Source organism: Lissotriton vulgaris, chromosome 8 (assembly GCF_964263255.1).
Source record: "Lissotriton vulgaris chromosome 8, aLisVul1.2, whole genome shotgun sequence".
Taxonomy (NCBI): domain Eukaryota; kingdom Metazoa; phylum Chordata; class Amphibia; order Caudata; family Salamandridae; genus Lissotriton; species Lissotriton vulgaris.
Window position 1 is genome coordinate 1,063,439,270 of NC_141696.1, and position 26,596 is coordinate 1,063,465,865.

Below are 26,596 nucleotides of genomic sequence, written 5' to 3' on the forward strand. Positions count from 1 at the left end.
GAGGTCCGTTCGCAAACCCTCAACCAAGCATGATATTACTTTGGTGTCTGATTCTAAGATAAGTAATCTGCAGCTAGATGTCTCTATTAGATGGACAAGTTACTTACATTTGGTAACGTCTTATTTAGTAACGCAAGGATCTAGCCGCAAATTACTTATCGACCCACCCATCCTCCCCACTCTGCGAACTGAGGGCTATGTTGTCTCCAAGATGCCCTCTTTTCACACTACTACAGTTCTTTCATTGTGTACTTGTTGATAGACATTTTTTTTTCCTTTTTGGCCCACTGTTTCCAGAGACTGTTTCTCTAAGTGGCTCTTCGTTGATGGTGGGAATATAGTCACAAAAGAAACTGACGTCAGCACATCGGGGGAGGGTTTATATGGACTTCATTGACATCATATTCCAGAGACAACAATGCAATGAAGTCGCTTGAAGCCCTCTACCACCGCGCAGAGGTACTGTTGAATCCACAGTAAGATCTTGTCTCTACCTGAAAAGGCGTTACGACTTCCATTTGTCCATTTTATAAACACTTACACTGATTAGCTGGTTACAGTCTGTACAAAACTAGGTAGAAAAATTATGGTAGTTAACCGCCACTATGTACTCTATAAAACAAACTTAAACTAACACACTCATTGGATGATGTTAATAGTGCTTTCATAGAACATGTCATGAGTGATATCGTATGTAAGGTCTTAACCTCATGCGCGCTAGCGGAATTCCGCTCGCACGCTGAGATTTGCTAAAACGCATGTTACGTGACGAGCTGGGCTCGTCATCAGCGTGCGAGGAGGCTACGCCATGACGAGCCCAGCTCGTCATCAGCGTGGAAGGGGTTAAGCAGTGCATATCTCTGCTAACTATAATTGGTAAATTTCAGTGGTATTTTTTTGTTCTAAACTTTAATGTTGTCACAGACATTTACCTAACTATAACGTTACTTTAGCCTTTCGTTTTTCAGTGAATAAAGGTATGTGTGTGTGTGTGTATATATATATATAAATATAGATGCTTATACACATTTTCAAATCCTCTGAAATTTGTCATTAGATTTACTCGGAATGCAATATTTTACTTGCGGTAGACATCCTTTTTTCCCCTGTGCAACTGGTAAAGTGGTTTTATTGAACCTAGCTGGCCTGACACATAGCTAATCTTTAATTGTGTTTCTCAGTGAAAGTCTATGGGCTTTTTTCATTGCAGTTCATTACATGCCATGTACCTATTTCTTTGTGTAGAAAGTTATATCTAACCTACATCCCCCCAACAGACACAGCCAACAATGCTGTGATACAACAACATATGCACCAGCTTCCTCTGCAAAGAAAAGCATTACTTTGGAACACATATCTCATTGTATAGACTTGCATGTGTATTTAGAGATTTTTGCAACATTGAAAAGTCTGTGGTATTCCCTCATGCCCCAACAAACTTTATTTGCTGTGCAGCCCACAGCCAGCATAGATCAGTGCCTAATCGAGACAGCTGATAGACATAATAGACAAAAATGTAAAGTGCTACGGTCCTCCATGTCCACATGAAATTCGTTTCAGGGGTTTTGTGGTTGACCCCGATATTTGCCAGTTAATTCCACCCCACTAACCACCCTTTGAGGAGTTCCCTTGAAAAGAAACCCATAACAAGTAGATTTCCCTCTGCAAACCCAAGACCTCCAAAACTAGCAAAATGTTGAGTAATTGTCAGGCGCTGTGGATATTACACATGGTACAGTGTTGTACATTTTGAATTCCTTGCAATGACTCGCTCCGTCAGGATATACAAATTAAAATGTATACATTCTTTCTTATGTGCTTGCAACTCAAAAGGATTTGAAATGCGTTTCCCTGAAGTCACATCAAGTAAGTATCAACCTGCTTTTTTGTGTGGATCAATCCATTCATATGTGACCTTTGTAACTTTTCTTACTGTTTTATCATAGTCCGGTAGCTTCTCTAGTCTACACTGTAGTGCAAAGTCCCATGTTAGTGATTTAGGGAACCTATTGTTTTTCTTTTGTTGCTAAATCCTGCAAGTCTGTATGCGTAAAATGCACTTATTAAATGCATGTTTTGTGCTGAACATCCTAGACAAATTATCTTTGATGCACCACTGTGTACTGGTTGTTTAAATGTCATTGATTCTTCCCAATAAACACATTTTAACCACCACGGACAAAAAGTAAATAACCGCAGGCCATCCTTTTTGTTTTGATTAGTCTAATGTGTGCACCACGGTTATCTATGTTTATTTTTTCTTTCTTCACCATTGATCCTGTAACCTAGCAAAATGGAAATAATGCAAGAACTGCATTGCCCTTTCATACCCATAGAATTTCTGTGGCAGGTGTCAATCGAGTCAGCAACTGTGTATACAGCTTTAAACTTTAAAAATAGTTAGCGGGTAAGACATGTGTTGCATGTAGCACTCTTGCATGCCTTCTGTGATGCCTCTTCTCTGTCCATGTTGTATTGCCTACCACTGAAAGCTGGAACCTTTATCTAAGGTACAGTGTCCGAATCACAGGCATGCTGCTCTTGGTTTTATTCAAAACCTTGGAATGTATGCTTTCAGTACAAAGTATGTAAACGATCTTTTTTCTGCAAGGCTTGTCTATCTTGTTTGAGGAGCACAAATCCGTTCAATTATGTCCGTTTTATATGTAGATGAAGATTTAGAAATTAAATATTATTTATTGTAGATACATAACAGATAGCTGATTCATTAGGTTTCTGTAGGCTTGGTTTTCAAGCGCCGAAGTTCACCTGTAGGTAGGACGGATCTGTTGTGACACTGTTATTGATAATGGCTGTCTGTAACTTTAAGAAAGGCATGTCAGCTTTGGGTTCTACTTACTACCATCCCATAGAGTTGCCTTCCTTTGCCTGCCACTATCTATGAAGAACTATGTAATATCCTGTATATTGAGTGTATGCATATTTCCCACTACTCATCTGTAGAACACTCTGGTGTAATGTCATTTGGAGTGTTGTTCTATGAAGATGTCAGTTGGAGTAGGGCTGAGTGCCTAGCTGGACACTCCTGGTGGGGCTATATACTGATGTACTACTGATCTCCCATCTATCTACAATAAATCTATCTGAACATCACCAACCTGCGTGGAGTTTGTTACTACATTTATTTGGCGACGAGGAGTTGGAGTAGGGCTGAGTGCCTAGCTGGACACTCCTGGTGGGGCTATATACTGATGTACTACTGATCTCCCATCTATCTACAATAAATCTATCTGAACATCACCAACCTGCGTGGAGTTTGTTACTACAAACTAGTTGGCAAGCTATGTTGCCAAGCAACCATTACTGTTTAGCCCCTTCAGTGCTCATGACGAGCTCAGCTCGTCATGAGGCACAGTGCTCATGTGCTCATGATGAGCTGAGCTGGTCATGACCACACCCATCAACGTTACGGCCCAGCACAGCAGGGGAATATCTTCAGCAACCAAGGTGTTAGCTGGATAGCATTTTGAAATACACTAAGTTTTGATGTATTGTTATTGGGAATGGCGTTGTCTATCAACAGTATTCTTTATCCCAGAAGGTGATCAAGTTAATGGCCACATAACTAATGGTGGTTGATCAGGTTAGGTACAAATGTATCTATCGTACTCTTCATTCGGTTTTAGTGCAATCTCTTCTTGAATGTTTTCTGTCATTATTGGGCTGGTCTATTCACCAGCCTACCAAGTGTCATTCTCTCTAAAAAGATTGTTGCTATGGGCTAGTACTTGATAAAATCACTTAACCGTGAACTATTAACAGTGATAGTAATTAACTTCATGCTTGTTTAGGAAATGGATAAATTACTAGCAAAGCCTTCCCGTTCAGCTCATGAACAGCCTAACTATGGGAGCGTTAAATGGTTACTTTTGACTGAGGTTCTCTACCCAGATATCAAAAGGACTTCTTTTTCTGTTTACAGCACCTACCCCTTCCTGAAATGGGTAGTGTTGTATCTGTAACAGATAATATACCTTTTCTCTGAGACATGTTGTATATACTTTGTGGTCTTCAGCCTGCCCATAGGCTTCCTTTTTGCTTGCTCCTTTGTCGGTTATTTAATCTTTCTCCCCATTTGTCCATGGCATGCATGTGCCATGCCTCTTGAGGCCTCCCCTAGTGCAGGGACCAATTACTATAGCTATCCAGTGGTCACCATTTTACCATCTATTTTAGAACTACTTTTATTTGTTCTTTTTAGCTCTTGAGTGCTGGTGTATTCAGTTTCTCGGAGCACTGACAGCCTTGTAAATGTACATCAGCATGGAGCCCGCTTGTTGTAATCGGAGTACAACCCCCCCAAAGCTAGTCATCAGCACTGCATGGACTTTCACATGTGAAGCCTTGAGCTCCGTGAGCCTACGCGCACAAGCCTCTTGTTTCAGCGCAGTTCTAGTTTTATTGTTGCTTTCAACGTCCTCGTTGCTGCTTGTTAATTGTTATTCCTTGTTATGTCACCTCTCCTCTTCAGTGGGGTGATGATGTGCTAGTAATGACCAGACTTCTTGTTACTTAGGTAATGTAGCATTGCACCTGCTGCTGCACTCAGATCTTCACCCAAACCACAACCCCAAAACCTGATCCTGCAGCCTCTTAATCTGGTTGAAATCCAGCTCTTCTGCACATAGAATATTTGGTGATTAAATGCAGAAATTGTGTTCTTACATTCTACCTACAGCTTCAATGTTCACCCTCCGGCAGTTTACAATATTGTGAATTGAGCTTTCATGCCATACCCTCGTATACCAAATGCTCACACTACACTAATCATTACTTCACTGTGCATTGTTTTACTTTTTCCTTTTCAGCAGCTTTAGTTGAAGCCAGTCTCGGCACGATTACTTCAGTATGTCTGTTTTATAGATAAAATCGAAGGTTTACAAAACATAAACAAAAGCCAAATCAGATAGTTATGCAGGTACACTGTTATTTAATCACAATGGACCGAGCAAACAATACATCACTTATTTGAAAGAACATAAATTGGTGCCCCAAAGAGTGAGGAAGAGGTAAGGGGTAGGAGGTAGGTGTGATTTTCGTGCAAGGATAAAGGGTTTTTCGGGATCAAAGTGATTGGCAATCGCCTAATAGTCAAAGTACAAATATATATAAAGTTGCTTCTATTTGGAGACAGAAAGAAAACATAGGAATGTTTGGCAGTTTACAGATTTGCCATGCTTTGAAGACCTTCGTGAATGTATTATAACTGAGGCGTAAGCTGGCGGACTCGTAAGCTGTCGACTTTTCACTCCCAATATAGTGAAGGATCAATGTAGGCCTTGTAGGGGGTCTTTCTTTAGGACGGGGGAGGGGAGCAGTGGGTGGGGCAAGGGGGCCAAAGAGCCTGGTATGTAAGCAAATGGAAATTAAATTAGTAACTACACCAAGCGACTAAAACACTGTGTTTAAAAACAACAAACATACATTATTATTACCGCAATACTGCTAGTCACAGTGTGATAGACATGGTGCTGTGGGCTCCACAGTCGTGAAGAGAACAGAGGCGGCAAATGGATTACCTGAAAACAAGCCATGAAATGAGATCGTGCTTAGGGACCGCAATGACAAAAAATCATGCTAGCTGGTGGTTTTAAATTAATGGTGAAATGAAAAACTCACTAAAGATGGAGGAAATTGATTCTCCCTTTGTGTGAATCACTCCACGAAAAAGCCGCCGGAATCGGTCCGCCAACCCGTATTTACATCTAGGGAAGAGGAAAAAAATGAAAGACTCAACGTTAAAAACACTCGTGAAACCAAAATGTAGTTTGCAAGCGTGGTTTAAATAATATCTAGATCACTAGCTGAGCTCACATGAGGTTGTGAAACAGTGAATGTTGCAATAAGTAGGTAGCATAGCGTAATGTCTCACATGACAGTGGATGAATCCGGGAATACGGTACATACATTGTACAGAACTTCGGCAATATGAAAAATAATGGCCCTGTGAGATGGTGGATCAGGACAATAAAATGTCAGGTTAAGACAGCACCAGGTAACGTACCTCACGACACAGGAGGGTAGAGTTACCACAGGGTGCCAATGTTCAAGCAGACAAAGATGGAAGTGCCATATCTGACAGACACATACCTCCAGCATAGGAGGAAAAAGGTGTCTTTTTGCAATTAATGAGCAGGGTGAGGAAAGATGTTTGGGGCATACTAGGGGCATAATGTGGCTAGCTGTGCCTTACTGCTATCCAATTTATTCAGCCCATTGTTAACTGAATCGAAAAGGGACATCCACTTTGATTCCCTGGTGTTCAAGATCAGTCCAATGTTGCCTCCCCTGGGTCCCAAAGTGGCCTTTTCCAGCGCCAGCCATTGTAAATTGTCAGGGGTGTGCCCCAATCTTTTAAAATGTTCTACCAGGGGTGCTCCGGGTGTGTCACAGCGAATCCGACTGCAATGCTGTAGGATTCTCACTTTCACCTTCTGCTGAGTCTGGCCGATGTAGATCAGGCCACATGGGCACACAATCCCATAGATAACATCGCTTGTAATCCAGTTGATTTGGCTTTTTAGACAAATCTTGTGTTGTCTGTACCTTCGTCTGAATAGTGGTAGTGCAAGCCTTGCACCGTCCACAGCGGTAATGACCAAGAATCGGTGGTAGATTCCACAACGACTGAATTGTCACGGGGTCGGGTGATTCAAGGAAAGACCGGACAATGTGGTCTCGGATACTTTGTCTTCTTGTATGAGTGCATCGGAGGTGCATCCTGTCCTATGTCGTCGGATATCAAGGCCCAATGTTTGTTAATGATCTTCTTGATAGCATTGCTCTTGGTCGAGAAGGTTGTAACGCATATCATCCTCTGGTCTGTAGGATCTATTCTGTCTCTCATTTGCAGTAAGATTTCGCGTGGGCTAAACCAAGCACGCTTTCTTGCTCGCTTGATCAACCTGGAGGGGTAGCCACGTATCATCAGTTGATTTGCCAGATCTTCAAATTCAGACATGTGATTCGTTTTATTAGAACAATTCCTACGCACCCGCAGGAATTGTCCAAATGGCAAATTGTCCCTCAGGCCTCTTGGGTGGTAACTGTTGTATTTGAGAAGAGAGTTACGCTCAGCAGGCTTGCGATAGAGTGTAGTGCACAGTATGTCATCTTCAACGTAGATGGTGATGTCTAGAAAATCTATCCGGTGAGCTTGCGATTGTAAAGTGAATTGGCTATCAGGCGTTCTCTGATTGAGCCACACATGGAAGGATTCCAAGACTCACATGTTGCCGGTCCAGATCATTATGACATTGTCTATGTAACCCTTCCACAATTCCACTTTGTCGCCATTTGGATTAGACTCATGAAAGATGATTTCTCTCGAAATTGTCCATAAAAATAATGGCCAAATCCGGGGCAAAGGTAGCCCCCATAGCAACACCTTTTGTTTGCAAGTAGAAAGCGTCTTGGAAAATTAATTTTTTCATCATCACAATCCTCAATAATGAAATGATAAAATCCGTGGGAACTGGTACCAGGGCCGGCCTGCTATTGAGTGCAGCCTCCGCAACATCTAGGGCGTCTTTTTGAGGGATGCCTGTGTATAATGACACAATATCACAGGTCACCCGTAGCTGTCTCGTGGGATCAAATGTTCTTGTTTGCATGGTCTAACGCAAATATGCCTGTGTGTTCTCGGCGATAGGTTTCATGAAAAAATCCATATACTTGCATAGTGGCTCTAGCATTGAGCCACACCAGGACACAATGGGTTGGCCTGGTGGGCTGGCCATGTCCTTGTGTATCTTGGGGAGTGTGTATATTGTGGGTAATCTGGGATGCTTCTGGTTGAGATATTGGAATTCCAATTCCGTGAGAAAACCTTGTTCTAGGCCATCTTGAGTGATTGAAAGTATTTTGAGAGCCAAATCTATTGAGGGGCCTGATCTCAGCCTCTGGTAACTCACACCATCATTAAGTTGTTTGAGTATATCATTCTTATATTTGGTCACGTCTTGGACCACGATGGGGCCACTCTTGTCAGCAGGTTTGACTATGACTTTCTTGTTCTCTTTTAGGGACGCGAGTGCAGCATTCTCCATCTTGTTGATGTTGACCTTAGTGTGTTTCTGTTTTTCCAAAATGTTGTTAAAATCTCTCAAGACCACACTTTCGTAGGCCAGAATGTTGTTGGACATGGCGTATGTTGGTGGTGCAAAGGTGGAAGGGATCCTGAGCCCGGTGTGGGAGGTTTTCTGTTGGGAAGTTAAGTCTCGGAAAAAATAGCGAAGACGTATCTTGCGGAAAAATCTGTGTAGTTCTGTTTTGATGGCAAATCTGTTGAGAAAGGCAGTCGGCACAAAGGAGAGCCCCCCTGCTCAAGACCAGTATCTCCTCTTCCTTCAATACATAAGATGTGATGTTGACCACTGGGCTAAGTGGTGGTCTCACCATCTGTACACTTTGCGTCGGGTTGATATCTCCCCGTGCTCCTCCGGTTGGAACAGTACTTGCTTCTGGGCTCTTACTCTCCCTCCGTCCCAGTTCATGTTGCTTGGTTGCTGCCCACGTTTGTTATTTTTAAACACAGAGTGTTTTAGTCGCTTGGTGCGGTTACTAATTTAATTTCCCTTTGCTTACACACCAGGCTATTTGGCCCCCTCGCCCCACCCGCTGCTCCCCTTCCCATCCTGAGGAAGACTCACTACAAGGCCTACATTGATCCTTCACTATATTGGGGTCGAAACGTCGACAGCTTACGGGTCCGCCAACTTATGCCTCAGTTATAATACCTTCACAAAGGTCTTCAAAGCATGGCAAGTCTGTAAACTGCCAAACATTCATATGTTTTCCTTCTGGCTCCAAATGGAAGCAACTTTATTTGTATTTGTACTTTGACGATTAGGCGATTGCCAGTCACTTTGATCCCGAAAAACCCTTTATTCCTGCACGAAAATCACACCTACCTCTCCCTCACTCTTTGGGGCACCAATGTATGTTCTTTCAAATAAGTGATGTATTGTTCATGCTAGGTCCATTGTGATTAAATGACAGTGTACCTGCATAATTTTCTGATTTATTTTTTGTTTGTTTTGTAAACCTTCCGTTTATTTTTTTTTTTGTAAACCTTCGTTTTTTTTAATCACTTTTTACTTTTAAGCAAACCTGTCCTGGGACCCCCTTCTCAAATGTACCTACATATACCAGGGTCCGAGAGACATTAATTGGGTTTACCCATTTTTGGTAGCATTATAGATAAAATCAGTATAACTTCCAAACTTGAATGACGTTTTCTAACAGCTAGGTGATTAATTAACATTACTGCCTGTGATGGTTGAATAATGGTAGGCGAACGAGGCACTGTATCCTTTCTCTCATGATGTACCCATCTTTGTGACTTATCGCAGCGTTAGCCAATAAAGAACTGCCAGTGAGGCCAGTCCCATGCATTATGACATCACGCAGTAACAGCCTAACGGCACAGTGTAGGATACTACTCATTGAGGGTTGGTCGGTTTGGACTGATTATTTTGAAATCGAGACCATTGCGCATCAGTGAATTTTCTTGTTTTCGAAGTAGGGAATGTCAGTTATACAGAGGAAGGAACAAATTAATATATAACTCACATGAACTGCATTTATCTGCAGTTACTATTGCAGCTCGTCAGTTATGCTTTTAGCCGTATTTGAGTCTGCTGAGGAATGCAGATGCAACTATCATTAACACTTCCTCTACAGTGACAAGTCTGGGCTTGGGCAACGTGTATGCAGCTTAAGTTCCAGCTGCAAGGGGCACTGAAGTTTGGTGCAGTGAGTCCTTCATTAATTAAAGTAGGAATTAAAAAGAAATCAATTCACCATTGCAGCATTTAGTGATGCAATCCAGTTGCTTCCCTTGAATACAATACCAAGAGCGGATGAGCCATTTCCTTTCGAGAATAACAATTTCAGAGATTTATACTTATTGGGAACATTTGGCATCAAAAAGCACCAACAGAACTGAAATTCCTCATAGGTTATGTCAATAGCAACCCCTCAACGAAACAGTCCTAACGAACTACTCTGAAGCACATTGGCTGGCTTGGTGAACAGTAGCTGCACCTTCATGTATTTTCCTTCAGGTTTTATATTCAATGGCACTCTCGCTATTCAGGGCAACATCGTCTAACCTACACAAAGAAAGGGGACAAAAAGTCAGTGCCTTGAGCTATTCGATGTAATGCTTGACAGTCATGTGTCAGCCAGCCAGCATTCATCACCATTTGCTTGTTGCACTGTCAGTCATGTTATGAGGTGTTTAGCGGGTTCACCTCCACTGTGAATGATAGACCAATTGTAAATATGTTCACACGGCATTGCAAAGGAGTCCACCTACTAATATTACTTCCCACTATACACCAGCTTTAGATAGCTGCAGTATGATCATAGCTGTTATGCCCGCAAACATCATCAGCACCACCATCCCCTTAGCATATGGTCAATGGAGTAATATGGTTGGTGTTTTCTAGCACCTATCTCGACCCAATTTCCTACTTGCCTAAAGAGGTATCACAGACTATACTTATAAGACAACAATTGGTTCTGTAGGGACTCTTATTCAACTAGGAATTGCCAATTTAATGGTACAACCAATCTGTAGAAAATTAAACTCGCACAAAAATAAATTTCAACACAATATATTGTCCATCATATATCGTGGAGCAACACAGTAACATGTCTAGAAAAAATACAGGACTGTAATGTGACATATACAGTAACATAACTAATATATTGGACAAATAGTGTGAAGCATTAATAACATTAAGGTAAACAACCTTTACAACGAAACTTTTACAACACACTACCATTACGACGCAACTTTTACAACGCAAACCATTACAACGCATTGTGCTGGGGGGGGGCGCTCTAGGATAGGGAATAGGTTTAATGTACTATCCAACACCTTCCCTACTATCCACGGGGACTGGAGTTGGAATAGTAAATTAAACTACTCACTATCCAGCGCCCCAAAGCACTATGCGTTGTAAAGGCATGCGTTGTAAAAACCACGTTGTAAAGGCATGCGTGGTAAAAGCATGCGTTGTAACGTCATACATTCTAACATTAAGTACGTAGTACATTAATTATTAGAACATATAATACATAAATAATTGAGTAGGGTGTTGGTTGAAAACAAATGTATATGTTCAAGCATAAATCCTAATTTCTCGGATGTATGTTATGCAAGATACTTTTATGGAGCACCTATGGGTATCATCGAAGTTTTGAACTGTATGAGTTGTGTGTTATTACAAAACATCTCCAATGGTCTTCCTCAGGACTAAAAGAAAACAGCCTGGTAAAGGTGTGTGGCAGCCTTTAATTTAAAATAGACAATATGATCCAACCATAAGAATTTATTCATATGGGTCCAAAAGAAAACAATCTCATAGTGCTGGAGAAAGGGAGCCTTGTGTAGAACACTTCTGTGATAAAGAGATGGTTCTCAGTCCAATGGGGGGGCCAAGTGAATGTTACACCCCATCGAAGAGTCGGCAGAATGGCTGATACCACTGAGATCCAATTTGGATTCTCATTGAAATTAATGGAGAAGGAATGAATTGTACCTCCCAAGCGGGAAAAATTTGGAATGAAAAACTGTTGTGGGGTGGCAGAGTACCGGGGCTACGAGGGTGGCGTTGGCCTATCGGCAATCAGGCAGTACCCAGTAGGGTGGTCTCAGGTCAATAATTGGGCTATTTATTTTTAGCAGTTGATAGGCCTGTTTATTGGCAGATGAGTCATTGTTTTACTGTTGTTTTCCCTGTTACCACATGCATTGCCTGCAGCTAATTAACATACATACAATATTCCACACCTTGCCAAAAACCTAGACAGCCTAACTTTACAAGTACAAATTTGGCCTGATTTGCAAATGTGGGCCAATCTAAAATTCACCCTTTTCCAGTCCAATCCACCCCACCACAATCCACACCACTATAAATCACCCAACTCCAATCCATTGACTCCTATTCAACTCCAATCCAATCCACATGTATCCAATCAAATCCACCCCACTCCAGTGCAATCCATCTCAATCCAATTCACCCCACTGAATACAAGTCCAATCTACCAAATTCAATCCACCCAAATCACACCCACCTCAATTGAGTCCACCCTGCTCCAATACAATCCACCCATGTCCAATTTAAGTGACCCATTGACTCTAACCCACCCAATCCAATCCACCCCACCCACGCCAATCTCCCCATCCAATGAAAACCTCTCTAATCTACCCCAACCCATTCCAGTCCTCCCCATTCCAATCCGCTGCAACCCAATCCACCCATCCCACCTCATTCCAGTCCACCCCATTCCATCCCAATCTACCCTATTCCATTCCAATCCATAACTTCCTAATCCACGGCTCTCCATTCCAATCCACCCCGCTCCAGTTTACCCCACCCCACTACAATCCTCTCCACTACAATCTAAAGGTGTGGCTAGCCTTCTGAATGTGTACACCTCCTGAATACCTAATTTTGCTTCCTGCCTGAGTGCAAATGTGCGTGGGGAATGAGGAGTCTCTTTCCTCCTTTGGAAGGCAGCCTGGTTGCACATCACAGGCAGTGCAGCCTTTAAAGCTTACCGTCTTGATGTGCCACTTAACTAGCCATCCTGTCAGCGAGTGAGGTATGGCATCCTTACCAGCCAGGCCATTGTTTTCGACTCCTAGGAGAGTTCGTGCCTCCTGGCAGGGGTACAGATTCTTGTTTTGGTGGCAACAGCTGTGAACTGGTAGTCAGACCATAGGTAAGGATGGGACAACCAGGTGGGCAACCTCTAAGGTAGCCACCTGGATGCATGCCACATCGTCTTCGACAGAAGGGACATATGAACTTGAACTTACATGTCCACACCTTTATTATAATACACCCTGCCTCCTGGTCTCAGGAGTCCTTCCTTAGGTTTACTGACATGTATTAAAAATAGTGAATTGACTTTGTCACACATAATGAGGGCAAAGTTGAGTAGTGTACACTGCTTGTGCAGTGGCAGGCCTGCTGTCAGTAGTTTACTTGGGTCACTCAGGATGGCACAAACAGTGCTTCAAGCTCTGGTGACCCCTGTAAAAGCCATTCCCTGGTACCACTGGTACTATATACTAGGGAATTATAAGAGGGTTACAGATCCTGCCAATTGGGGTTACCAATTCAAAAATCAGTTTTTGGGAGGGAGCACTGGCACTGGGGCCCTTGGCAGCAGGCTCCAGTGCACTTTCAGAGTCATAACCATCAACATTAAAGCAAAAGCTGAGTGGTGGGGTGGCCCCTTTCCTACACTTGGGTTAGGCTTTATATTTTATGCTTTCAAATACAAGTTTAATGGCTCAGTCACTTGACCCAGTCAACCACTGTATATTATGCATCTGATACAGACATCTAGATGCAGATTCCTTACCTTAGAGTTTCCCGGGTGTCCGGCTGGATCTGGAAGACTTTTACTCGAGCAATACCCTTGTTCTCCAGTAAGCCACACTGGTTGGCTCCTCATGACATCGTCCGCGCTGTAAGTGATCTCCGCATCCCCCTATATAGGTACCACCTCGAAGTGCTGAAGTTAATTTCTTTTAATGCCAGCTTGGGCAGATCCTTCAAGAGAGATAGCCTTTGTCACTTTTTGACAGGCTTTTCCCACATTTTGTCAACAATTTTTGGTGTCTAGGTTTTTTCACAATGTCGAAGAACACTTCTGGATTCCAACCATGTGGATCCTGCCATCGTACCACCTCGGAGACAGATACACACTTAATTTGTCTCTGGTGCCTGGAGTGTAACCAAACGCGAAGTTGTGCTCTGATTGCCGGATCATGACTCCAAAGGCTTTGCAAGAGCGGTCCATAAAGCTGCTTGCGATTCTGTGCTCAGCTCTACGCCATTTGCCCTGTCGAGGAGAAGGTATGGCCACCGCTCCAGGAGGCCTTAGTCCTTCACCTCCTGCTCGAAGTCGTCCGGTCTGTTTAGAGGCATAAGAAGCACAAGAAGTCAAAGCGTGCTTCATCTTCTCTTCATTCATTGGCCGATGTGGTGGAGGAGAATCTGCTTTCTAAGCCTCTTTCTGCGGCATCTGTGCCTGGGTCGAGTCCATGCTTCCCTGTCTTTCCCGGACCCGGAGCAACCCTTGTCCAGCCTAAAGAGAGTTCTATGACGGCATGTGCCTCATATTTGGGAGACCTGACCCTCCTGGTGCGCCTACAAGCCCCTCTCACAGGGGGCTCCATCGGGTTCGCTGCAGTGGCTCTGACACCCCCCAATTTATCCCGTGGTGCATTCGGAGCAGTGTGATCTTCCCCAGTGCCGGCCCCCATGCCTAGACTCCAGATGTGAACATTTTAAGTGCTAGGGATCGAGGATGATTGCAAGGGGTCCCTGCACCCTTTTACAAGACCAGCCTGAGCACGAAATGGACTGGTATGAGTAATTAGGTGAGGCCAGTGTACTGGATACCTCTCCATATTCTGGCCTGCTTTCACCCCTACCAAGGCTATGGAGGAGGGAGCTTCATGTATTATGGTGGTAAGGGTAGTTGAGGTCCTAGATCTTCAGTGCCCTTTGGCGGCAGTGAAGATGAACATCTTGACAGAGGTCCTGCAGCTGGGTGTCTCCTACTCGGAACCCCTCCTGCCTTTCAACGAGGCCTCGACTGATATCCTTCTGGGAATCTGCTCTAAGTCCAGCACAGGGGCTCTTGTGAATAGGAAAATTGCTCGCTGTCGCCCTGCTCTGGATGACCTAAAATGCGTCAGCAACCACCCTACCCCCTAGAGCTTGGTGGCCTAGGCCTCTACCTCACAAGGGGCGTTCCCTTCGCACCCAGAGCCAGCCTTGCACTGTGGTCCTTGATCACTGCATGTTTATTGGGCCATTACGCCCACTGCTTCTGGAAAAAGGTTGCACAAGTGCTGCCACAGGTACCGGAGGAGGCCCGGACTATTCTCTACTAAGCAGTATTAGACGGGAGAGATGCAGCAAAGTTGACCATTCGTTGTGGGCTTGACATCATCGACTCTATGGGCCAAAAGATGTTGTTCAACGCCACGCCTCGCTGAGAACTTAAGCCTTTTCTGAGAATGTCCAGGATTCCCTTATGAACATGCCCTTTGATGGCACCATCTCTTTGGAGACCAGCAGACATGGCCATGGTGTGCTTTAAGGACTCATAGGCTGCGACCAACTCCTTGGGCTTCTAAGTGACCAACCATCCACCATATACTTTTCGCACCTTTCGTAATCACCGAAGGGGCTTTCAGCCGCACCAACCATATCCCAGCCACAAGACCAGGCAAGTTCAGCAACCTCTGCACGGCATAAGGCGTGGCTCCACCTCCTAGTCCGGCCCTTCAGGATCATGTGCGGCCAGTTGATGGCAGGATCAGCTATTATCTCCACCACTGGCAAAACATCACATCGAACAGGTGGTTTCTTCAGTAGTCTGAAAGAGCTACTACCTCTCCTTACAAACTACCCCTCCTTACAAACTACCCCTCCCTCAATGCCTCCAACGTATGATAGACTGATGGAGGACCACCTCAACTTGCTTTAGGAGAAAGTAAGGACTCTCTTGGCCGAGAGAGCCATAGAAAAGATTCCGGCGCCAGACGTCAGCTGTTCGCTATTCCCGCTCCTTTCTGATCCAGAAAAAGGAAAAGGGTCTTAGTCCTATTCTAGATCTGAGAGCCCTCAACGACTTCCTCAAAAAGGAAAAGTTCAAAATGCTTACTCTGGTTCAGGACTTTTATGCCCCAGACCCTGGAGATTGGATGGTAGTGCTGGATTGCAGGACGCCTATTTTTACATTCCCGTCCTGTCTGATCATCGCCACCACCTGCGGTTCACGGTAGACCACAAACACTTTCAGTTCACAGTGCTCCCCTTTGGCCTTGCCAGCGCCCCTCGGGTCTTCACCAAGGTAATCGCGGTGTTCGCAGCTCATCTGTGCAAATTAGGGTTACCAGTCTTTTGCTATCTCGATGACTGGCTGTTGAAGGCATGTTCACACCCAGACTGTCCTCTTCCACCTCCAGACTACAACAAATCTCCTTCTTTCACAGAGTTCACTATCAAAGTGCCAAAGTCACGCCTGACTACGCTCTCAGACGTTCCCTTTTATTGAAGTTGTTCTGGAAACAGTGCGGTTTCGGGCCTATCCTACCAAGCTGCAAGTTTAGTATTTTCAGGCTATGATACCGATGTTTTAGCCTCTATCCTAGATTTTGGTGAGACTGACTCTGAGGATGCTGACCCTCATGACCGCCTGCTTATGACACATGCCAGATAGCTAGTGCGGGCTCTGCAGTGAGACCTAAAGTTCCAGTAGGCCAAATCCTCCCTACATTGTGCAGTTCTTGGAGGGCACTACACAGGACCTGCCGTGGTGACTGACCAACTGCGAGTGGGTCAGCAGCAGACCCCTCTCCCTTCCCCAACTAGATCACACCTTAGTGAGAGATGTGTCACTCCTTGGATGGGGCAGCTATCTGGGAGAGGTGGAGATCAGAGGACTCTGGTCTCCGGCGGAAGACGGTCTCCACATCAACTTGCTGGTGCTCTGAGCAATCTGCTTGGCATTGAAAGCTTTTCTTCCTTCCATTAAGAGCAAGCGGGCTCAAGTGTTTACGGACAGCACCGCTACCATGTGGTACTGTAACAAACAGTGAGGGGTGGGGTCGTGGACCCTTTGCCAAGAGGCCCTGCATCTCTGAACATGCCTGGAACAGCAGGGCATTTCCCTGATGGTTCAACACCTGGCAGGTAACCTGAACGCCAGGGCTGACAAACTCAACCATTGATGCCTTGCCGATCACGGATTGCGTGTCCATCTGGAGGTGGCACGAGGTCTCTTTAAGAAGTAGGGGGCGCACTGGTTAGATCTGTTTGCCCCCACACAATGTCAGCAGTTTTGCTCACTGGAGTTTCTAAGGCAACACTTGCTTGGGGGCGCTATTCGTCTCGATTGAAGCTCAGGCCTTTCGTATGCCTTTCTGCCATTTCCACTCCTGTCTAGAGTGCTCAAGAAGATCGGGAGCAACCAGGGCCAAGTCATTCTTGTGGCTCCGGATTGGGCACAGAGATTCTGATATTCCTAAGCTTCTCAATCGGAGCATCGATCCTAAATTGAGGCTGCCCCTTTGTGAGGATCTTCTGTCGCAGCAGCAGTGGAGGGTCCTCCACCCGAACCTGTCAAATCTATGACTTCTTGTGTAGTTTGGGCGGCGGCAGATGACGAGCATTTTATCTTCCTTCTAAAGTCTGTGATGTTATTTTGGCAGCTAGGTGTCCCTCTACCAAGGTTGCGTATGCCTGCTGGTGGTGGAAATTTGTAAACTATTGTACAGAAAGGGCAATTGATCCTCTTTCTGCTTCCTTCTCTCAAGCCCTTCTCTTTATTTTAACTCTAGCCGAGCAGGGCTCTGCTTTGGGCACTGTTAAAGGGTATCTTTCGGCCTTTTCTGCCTTCTTGAGGGTGCCAGACCCACCCTCTTTATTTAAATCCCCTATTTTAAACACATTTTTAAGGGTCGTGTACATATGTTCTCACCTGTCCATTCATCATGCCTAAGTGGGACCTTAATTTGGTTCTCACCTGCCTGATGTTTGTTCGTATGAACCTCTCCACAACTGCCCCCTCCGGCTGCTTACCAACAAAACCGCCTTTTTAGTGGCAATAACTTCTGCCAGGAGGATGAGGGAATTGCAGGCTCTGTCATTCAAGCCTCATTCCCTGACCATGTTCCCTGATAGGTTTGCGCTTTGCACTGGGGCCTCTTTCTAACCCAAAGTGGTAACACCATTACACATGGTGCAATCTGTCACCTTGCCCACTTTCTATGCTCCTCCGCATCACTCTAAAGAGGAGAGGCGACTCCACCTTATGACCCAAAGACATGGTTGTCTTCCTACCTGACCGTACTATAGAGTTCCTAATGGACAACCACCTCTTCATTGGGTACTTTGGATCCAAGAAAGGTTGTGCGGAACAGCAGAAGAGGACCACTCGCAATGGGGCATCTTCTGCATCTATATGAAAACAATGGGAGGAGTATCCCCTACGTAGAGTTTTGAAAAAACTTTCGGAGGGTGAACTTCTTGGCAAAAAAGGAAAAATTCAACCTTTTGTTTTAAAAGCCCTCACTCACCAACCTAGTGGTGACTTGCTTCATCATCGGGGTCCACCCTGGTGACCTAGCGTCACCAGGATGTGCTTAGACACCTGTGTTACAGTGGAGCGGGTTGTGACTGTAAGTGCAAAAAAATGTGTTAAAAATTGTCCTGGTTTAACTTAAAATTTAATTTTATTTTAAAGTAACAGAACAATGTTAAAAAATCGGTGGCGAGATACTGGTAGGTGAGTTACGACCAATGTATCTCTATATGTGTTTGTGTAGCTTGGTCAACATGTTTTTACCAATAGGGCAACTGCCCGGTATTCTTCAGGACCAAAAAACAGGTGGACGGGAGGTGTGGGCCCCCTAAAAGGCGCACCCTACCCTGATCCCCTGTATACCTACTGGAAGAATAGCCAGTGGTTAGTGAGCTCAATCAAGGTAATGAGAGCCGTCAGAAAAAGTTAAAAAGAAAAAGAGACCTGTGGAAAAAGTAAAAATAAACTGTTTTCAGTTAAGTTCTTAATTACTCTCCTGTTACGTCGTGAAGTGTCTCTGTGCTGTGACTTTTCATGCCAAAGGGAAATGCCCTCCGAGTGCTAAAGTATCGTGTTCAATACGTGTAGCTGGAAAGGGGGGTATTATCGGGACACACACACTTATCAATAGGTGCGTGTGTTTTTTCATGCAATATTATTTATCGCCTTCATATCTGCTTACAAGCATGCGTTTCTTTTCGAATACATGCATCAATGTCTCATCTTTCATGTCATCCATCTAATATCCATACTTGTGCGCAGTGAATATCATTGTGCACCTCAGATAATTGTGGGTGATTAAGGTGCTTTATTGTTTGTGCTTTAGCTTTCAGTGGCGCCAATAGACAGACTGTAACATACAGGACATACACACATATAACATATAGGAGTACACACAAATTTCATGTTTCGAAATGGGGGCTTACTTGTTTCTAGCCTCTAAAGTGCCCCTAGTGTGGCGGGCCTCTATGTGTATGACTTTGAACTAAAATACATCCTGGCAGCTGACAATCCATTTGGCAGCCATATCAAATTTTGGCGGCATGTATTCGAAAAGAAACTCATGCTTGTAAGCAGATATGAAGGCGATAAATAATATTGCATGAAAAAACACACGCACCTATTGATAAGTGTGTGTGTCCCGATAATACCCCCCTTTCCAGCTACACGTATTGAACACGATACTTTAGCACTCGGAGGGCATTTCCCTTTGGCATGAAAAGTCACAGCACAGAGACACTTCACGACGTAACAGGAGCGTAATTAAGAACTTAACTGAAAACAGTTTATTTTTACTTTTTCCACAGGTCTCTTTTTCTTTTTAACTTTTTCTGACGGCTCTCATTACCTTGATTGAGCTCACTAACCACTGGCTATTCTTCCAGTAGGTATACAGGGGATCAGGGTAGGGTGCGCCTTTTAGGGGGCCCACACCTCCCGTCCACCTGTTTTTTGGTCCTGAAGAATACCGGGCAGTTGCCCTATTGGTAGAAACATGTTGACCAAGCTACACAAACACATATAGAGATACATTGGTCGTAACTCACCTACCAGTATCTCGCCACCGATTTTTTAACATTGTTCTGTTACTTTAAAATAAAATTAAATTTTAAGTTAAACCAGGACAATTTTTAACACATTTTTTTGCACTTACAGTCACAACCCGCTCCACTGTAACACAGGTGTCGAAGCACATCCTGGTGACGCTAGGTCACCAGGGTGGACCCCGATGATGAAGCAAGTCACCACTAGGTTGGTGAGTGAGGGGTTTTAAAACAAAAGGTTGAATTTTTCCTTTTTTGCCAAGAAGTTCACCCTCCGAAAGTTTTTTCAAAACTCTACGTAGGGGATACTCCTCCCATTGTTTTCATAAATATTCCTGTCAGGGGAATAGGAGTTATCTCTTTTTTCACTTCTCAGTGAAAAATATCCCTTGCTCTCTCTTTTGATCTCAAGCATCTTCTGCATCAACATTTGTTATGCTCTGGCCATGATTCTCGATTTCGAAATTAAAGTGTAGATGATTTCGTGATTCCAGTCCAAGTTTTCGCGCTGATTGTGTAGGCGCGCGAGGAGACCGAAGGAGGTCGCGGGGAAGACACTGGCTGTTCCTGGCAATCTCGGACTTCTATCCCCGCTCTTTGATCCTGCTTGCAGCCCCCCGCGTATGCCACATAGAACGGTGGCACGGGCGCTTCATAGACCCGCCGTCCTCTGATTCGCGGATCTACAGAAAAGCAGGCAAGGTTGAGGACGAGGACCACCCCCGCCACTCCGAGACGGTGCGCAGTGTGTGGAACTTCCAGGGTCCAGAATTGCGCCAGGGCTGCTCGGGAGACTACCGCCAGACGCCAGGAGCTGGTCCCCTGCAGCTGGCACCGTTGTGGCAACAATCAAGTAACAACCAGGTGGCAGGCGGCGGTAAGTGGGGAGCTGCAGCAAGTGGGAAGAAAATTACCAGACCAGGTGTGGTCAGGCGTGGCCAGGTGCAGCCAGTGACCTGTGCACCTCCCGCCTTCCCTGCTCTCCCCCCCAAAACTTGCCCTTCAGCTGCCCCTTTGCCACTCCCCAGCCACAGGCCGCTAGTTAGAGAAGCAGGAAGAGAAGAAAAAGAAAACAAACAGTCGGGAGAGATTAAGCAACTCTTCCTTCCTCCTCTGAAGTCTTAACTCTAGCAAATCAGCCACCTAAGACCTTATTTGCACAATCATTGTTAAGTACCATCGTCAAGCAAACCCCGGCTTGCTGCGCAGATACATAACTGTTTAGTGCTTAGTTTCTCGGCTCAGTCTTAGCGACCTGCTCGAGCCTAAAGAACGCTATAGTCGAGATGGAGTTTGTGCCCCAATAATTTTTGATAGCAACCGGAAATGCGGTCTGGGAAAATAAGAGGAGGTGACAAGAAAGACGAGCTCTTGCAAGCCCCTGCCGCAGCTTAAGCCCCAACCGAAAATGGGAAAAATGAGGACAGAGATATTGACGGTGCCTTGACCGATATCACAGCCTAAAAGCATAACACCTCTAATAGTTCCCCGGTAAATCTTCGCGCACAAAACATAGAGGGCTTGGAATTAATAGAAGTAACAGAAGTACAGCACATATGCGGACCAACAACAGATGTATCATCTCCCATGGCAAACACCTTAGAAGTCACAGAAAAAAACGCCTCAGAGGCCACCCCACAAGCCAAGTGGGTCGGTAGTAAGGCATCCCATATGGCAACCCGCACAGCCCTCAACAGGCAAAACTCCTGCCCGAATAGCAGCAAACGGGCATTGATAACGGATTTCTTAAAGGTTGCCATTAAAACAACGGAGGCAAACCAGGATCGTTAGGTTATGAAAGCTACCAACCCTATCAATCTATTCAATAACGAAAAGTCCCCCCCAAAATAAAAATGACGCAATGTTACCCCCATCGGGGGGGAAGACGTACAAACAGTGAGGCTGAATGGAAAGAAAAGAAAGTCCCCCCCGTACGCAAGACTGGACATTTCGGACGACAAAAACCTAGAAATCCAAAGCCCCCAACTACTAATTTCTTAAACATTCCGCCCTCTGGAGATCCAGCAAAGGAAAAATGTCCAGGTAACTGAGGTCCTAATTCACCACCATTCGTCCCACCCAGATCTGCCTTCCCAGTCTTATGAACAACATTCTCCACCTGGAAACAGTGGTCATGCAGGCTATAGTGCTCATGATCATCAAAGTGAAAGTAACCCAGCATATCAGTACAATTAAACCACTTAGAGTCCTTTGGGCATGCAAGATCCATTGAAGGGGCCCCACCCTCCCACAAGACACGGGATAGCCAACTCAAGCTTTGACATCCAAGCCCACCCTGATTCACCCTTCCACACACTGGAAATAGTAGAACACCTTTGCCAGGATAAACAAAATGAAGCACCGAACCACCAACCAAATCATTCTTGATTAGCCTCCCAGACACCACTTATTCAAAACATGGCATCACCCATCAGGTCCTCATGTTGTTTGAGCGAACAATCCCCAGGACAACCGCCCCTCCAGGACCACTGCTCCATCCCAGCCTTATTAACATCTTCAGTTTGACTTCACCTGCTAAGCACAATGGATACAATCGGCAAATCAGTGATCCTCCATGCAGAAAAACTGGGCACGCAAGTAGACCTCTTAAATATTCTTGAAATCCATGTTCAGGGGGTCGAACAAAAGCTGCATAATTTTAATGAAATGATCCTGAAGGTGCAGCAAGATCGGGAAACAGCCTTTCAAATGTGCCACTGTCACTGTACCAGTATAATCGATAAATTAGCCTCTGTCCCGACCATACTTACTGATCTTTTGGGTTCAACAAGGAAAGTTTCAACCAGGCCCGCAACAGCAACAGAGAATGAAATAGCAATAACAGAGAACGAAAAATGCACCCCAAAGGATACCGATTTGGAAAGTCCCAACCTCCCAGTGGGGCAAAAAAGTAGTGAAACCGAGTCAACCACCGTATTGATTAAGCTTACTAAGTCAATAACACCGACACTTAATCAATCAAGTGTTCTCGACAACTTAAGTGCCCACGATACTTCATCCCAAGATCAATGCAATAAGTCTCTTGAAAGAGATCTAAAAGTACCCAAGCTTTTATCAAAGCGGGAGCAAAAATGACTGAGAAAGTCCAGAAAGCGCAAACAAACTAGCCAGGCACAAGATTCATCCCTGGCAGCATCAGCTCAAAATGAAACCCATCAAGAAGTCAACGCAACCCAAAGCAGCATGGAAGTAGTAACCCTCAAGGAGGAACCAATCCCATTCCCTAATCGGACCGTTACGCCCAATGCTTCAAACCATAGCACAAGGGAGTCACCCCTCCGGAAAAAATATACAGTTTATTCAAACCCGCAGCTGGGAAGGAAAAACATAATTCAAATTCTCAGGCTACACAATCATCAGCGAGATGCTTAAAGTCGGCAATAAGGAAAGCAAACCCGGATGTGTCCACCTTGGCTGAAGAAACCAGCACAGATGTAAGCAGAGTTCTGGAATCAAATAGTGGTGGCAAAATCAATCTACAAAAAAACACAAAAAACTCCAGCACCTCGAGATCAACCCCACATCTACCGAGAGCCTGTGGTGGTGGAATAAATAGAAAGGACTGTAAACAATGAACCAGAGGCTGATTCCCCAGTTAATAACAAACTGGTTTTCAATCCACAATATGTTTCAAGGGGAACGCATGACATTCTAAATAGAAGTGTCTTGCTCAAATTATTTCAAGCTATTAATTTCGATCATCCAGAAGCCAGTAAGTTCTCGGGCTCTTGGGACTCAAACGCAGAAGGCACATCCTTGGGAATGGCATGACCAACTTAACCAATAGTTTCACATACACACCAAGGTTGTGACATCTGTTCCTGGAACATGCAAGGTCTCCACTCAAAATTAGAATACCCAGACTTCATGGACTTGATTACCCAATACAAAATTCTCCTTTTTCAAGAATCCTAGCAGATCACCTCATCCTCAATAATTGGCTTAAAAAAATTCCTGAACCCGGCAAAGAGAGCTACAAAATACGGAAGAGCAAAAGGGGGTCTCTCTACCTTTATTTCAACAGAAATCCCATAGCACGCCTCTATCATATATTTAGATTGCTCTTGGATGCTGTGCGTCAAAATAGACGTCTCGGAGTCCCAGACCCTGCTCATACTTAACATCTATATTCACCCCGCATCCAAACAAAAGAAGGCAAGATTCGGACAATTAATCACCTCATTACCAACATTAAAACTCGCCTATCCAGATGCTAAAACCATCCTGTCGGGCTCTTTAATATGAATCTACAATATGCCAGGAGTAAGGGTAAAAAGGAGGCCACACCAGCCCAAAACGACAGGACACATCTGGCAAAAAATGCGCTGCCCGCTTGAAAGACCTTTCAATGTGTGTACTCAATGGCCAAAGTCTGACTGATCGGCCTGCAGCCTACACCAGGGTTACACAAAAAGCACGCTCTACTATTGATTACACCTTTACGGATTAAGACCTCCTCCCGTACATCGTGAACTTCCAGATAAAAGACTGGGCGGAAAGTGATCATCAGCCGCAATCTTTTACATTATTAAAATCTTTCACAACCCCTGTGAGATAGCAAAGGAGTTATCAACCTTAACACAATGTTATAACTTAAAACGACTCAGCTGGAATAAGGACAACATTGAGGATATTACAAGTACCTACACCAGTCTTTTGGAAAGACTCAACTCTGAATCCTTAACCATAGAAGCTTGGGAGTCTTTTATCTATGAAATTAATAAGAAATTCCCAAAAAAAGCCCATGCCCACAAAGCAGGATACCTAAAAGGGGCGGCCTGGTTCAATAATAGCCTGCGGAAACAAAAACAACAACTAAATAAATACCTCAATACTACAATCTCAGGGACCAGAATGCCACCAGGAGCTCCTGCTTTTAATCTCAAAAAGAAGAAAAAAGTTAAAAAAGGATATACAATTTACCAAAAAGGAACATCAAGAACAAATTTGGGCAAAACTCCTTTATGCTTGTAAATTAGGGGACTTCAAGCTATTTTGGGAACAAATCAACCAACTAACCAATAGCCGAAGCAACATCATAATTCGGATATATTGGAGGCCACATGGAGAGCTCATATCGAACTCCTATACAATGAAACTACACCCTAATTGGCCCCAAACAGCGGATTACCAATAGGGAAGGAGGTTGGAGGTCGAGATAAGGTCAACGATACCACGAACCATGAATGCCCCGATGATTTTGTGTTGTTTCCAGAAATCCAAGTTCTGAAAATTATAAAAAAATCTAAAAACCGAGGGAGCCCCAGGTCCGAACAGACTACTAAATGCTTTGCATGACCCCCCTCATTCTGGTCTCGAGTCTTGACCCCTCTTTTTTCCAAAGTTACAGCTAATAGGCTGATCCCAGAGTCCTGCAGAGGAAGGATCCTTAATCCAATCTATAAGTCTGGTTCCCATTCAGATCCCTCCAACTATAGGTTGATTGCGCTCATAGATGTGGAGGCAAAAATGTACACATCTAATCTTCTGGTAGAGTTTGAGGCTTGGGTCAGTCAAACAAACCTATTACCGACTACGCAAACTGGATTTCGGGCTGGGATGAGCACCCTTACGAACATCTCAGCGGTTACTCTTTTAGCCAATCAAGCTTTTGCAAAATCAAGGCCTTTGTATGCCTGCTCCGTAGACCTGAAAGCGGCTTTCGATAAAGTTCCAAGAGCTTCCCTATGGGTAAAAATGCAAGCTTGGGGGGTTCTGCCCAGGCTCCTGGACACCATTATCAATCTGAACTCCCATACGTGGGTTCAAATCAAGAAAGGATACAGGTCTAGTGTAACCGGTAAGATTCCAACATCAAAAGGGTTAAAACAAGGTTTCGTTTTAGCACCGTGCCTGTTTAACATTTAACATTTATATGTCAGACCTCGACAAGTGCCTCCTGCCTCCAGCTGACCCCCCCCAAATTGGGCAAAATACAGACACCGTGCCTCAAATATGAAAATGACATTGTATTGATATCACAAACACCAGTTGGCCTGCCGAAATTGATCATGGGACTAGGAGCCTATGCTACTTTAAACCATCTTACGATCAATCATCAAAAGACAAAAGTCATGTGTTTTTCCAAACTAAATAAACATTGAACAGGCACTCCTGTTCCTGGAAATTGGTTGAACAATCACTGGCCCGTGTTACCTCTTATAAATATCTAGGCTTCTGCTTGATGGCAAGCTCAATTTTAAGCTACATGTGGAACAAGGATGCACAAAAGCAAAACAACTGTTATTTGCCTTTAAAATCCTTATGAAAAATCTTATAGGTTTCTCGACCGGTCATCTGCTAAAAGTGATCTCTGCAAAATTCCTACCTTCCATCTTGTATAGCCCAGAAATCCTGAATACTAAAGATGCTACTATATTAAATAAAGCAAAATCTACATTCTTCAAAAGACTGTTTTTAATACAGCTACATATTTCACAGGAACAAATCAGTTTAGAATTCGGACTAAAAAATCAGATCATGGCCAGACAAGGCGCCTTAGTAAAGTATTATTGGAGGATGAGGGAGTCGGAAGACAACACACTAGCCCACCGCTGTTGGGTTGAGATTGAAAATCAAGCAAAACTAGCTATTTCGACCAGGACAATCCTGAAGGAATCTTTGTCGGCATTACATCTAGAGGAGGCTTGGTTAACACCGGTAACGTATTGTGGTCTCAAAAGAATTGTTAACACCACAATCAAGCGGATCTCTCTGTTAACCGATAAAATGAACTTCACAAAAAAAGTCACGCTCGGGCTGTGATGCAGGCCTACCAGAGAATAAAGCCGCAACAGTATCTGATCGAACACCTCTCCTACCATAAAAAGCATTACCTGATGTTGCTACGTATGGGATAATTCCCCTCAAAGTATTTGACCCCA

General features: G+C 44.3%; 1 protein-coding gene across 1 annotated transcript in view; it reads left to right on the forward strand.

Annotated features, from left to right (window-relative positions):
• The window catches only part of DIAPH3 (diaphanous related formin 3), a 2,291,797-nt gene that overhangs the window by 1,247,897 nt on the left and 1,017,304 nt on the right, over positions 1–26,596 (forward strand). Inside the window, exon 18 of the mRNA XM_086934906.1 lies at positions 1,834–1,866. Within this exon, the coding sequence (XP_086791032.1) occupies positions 1,834–1,866 (33 nt within the window). The remainder of the gene's footprint in view (positions 1–1,833; positions 1,867–26,596) is intronic.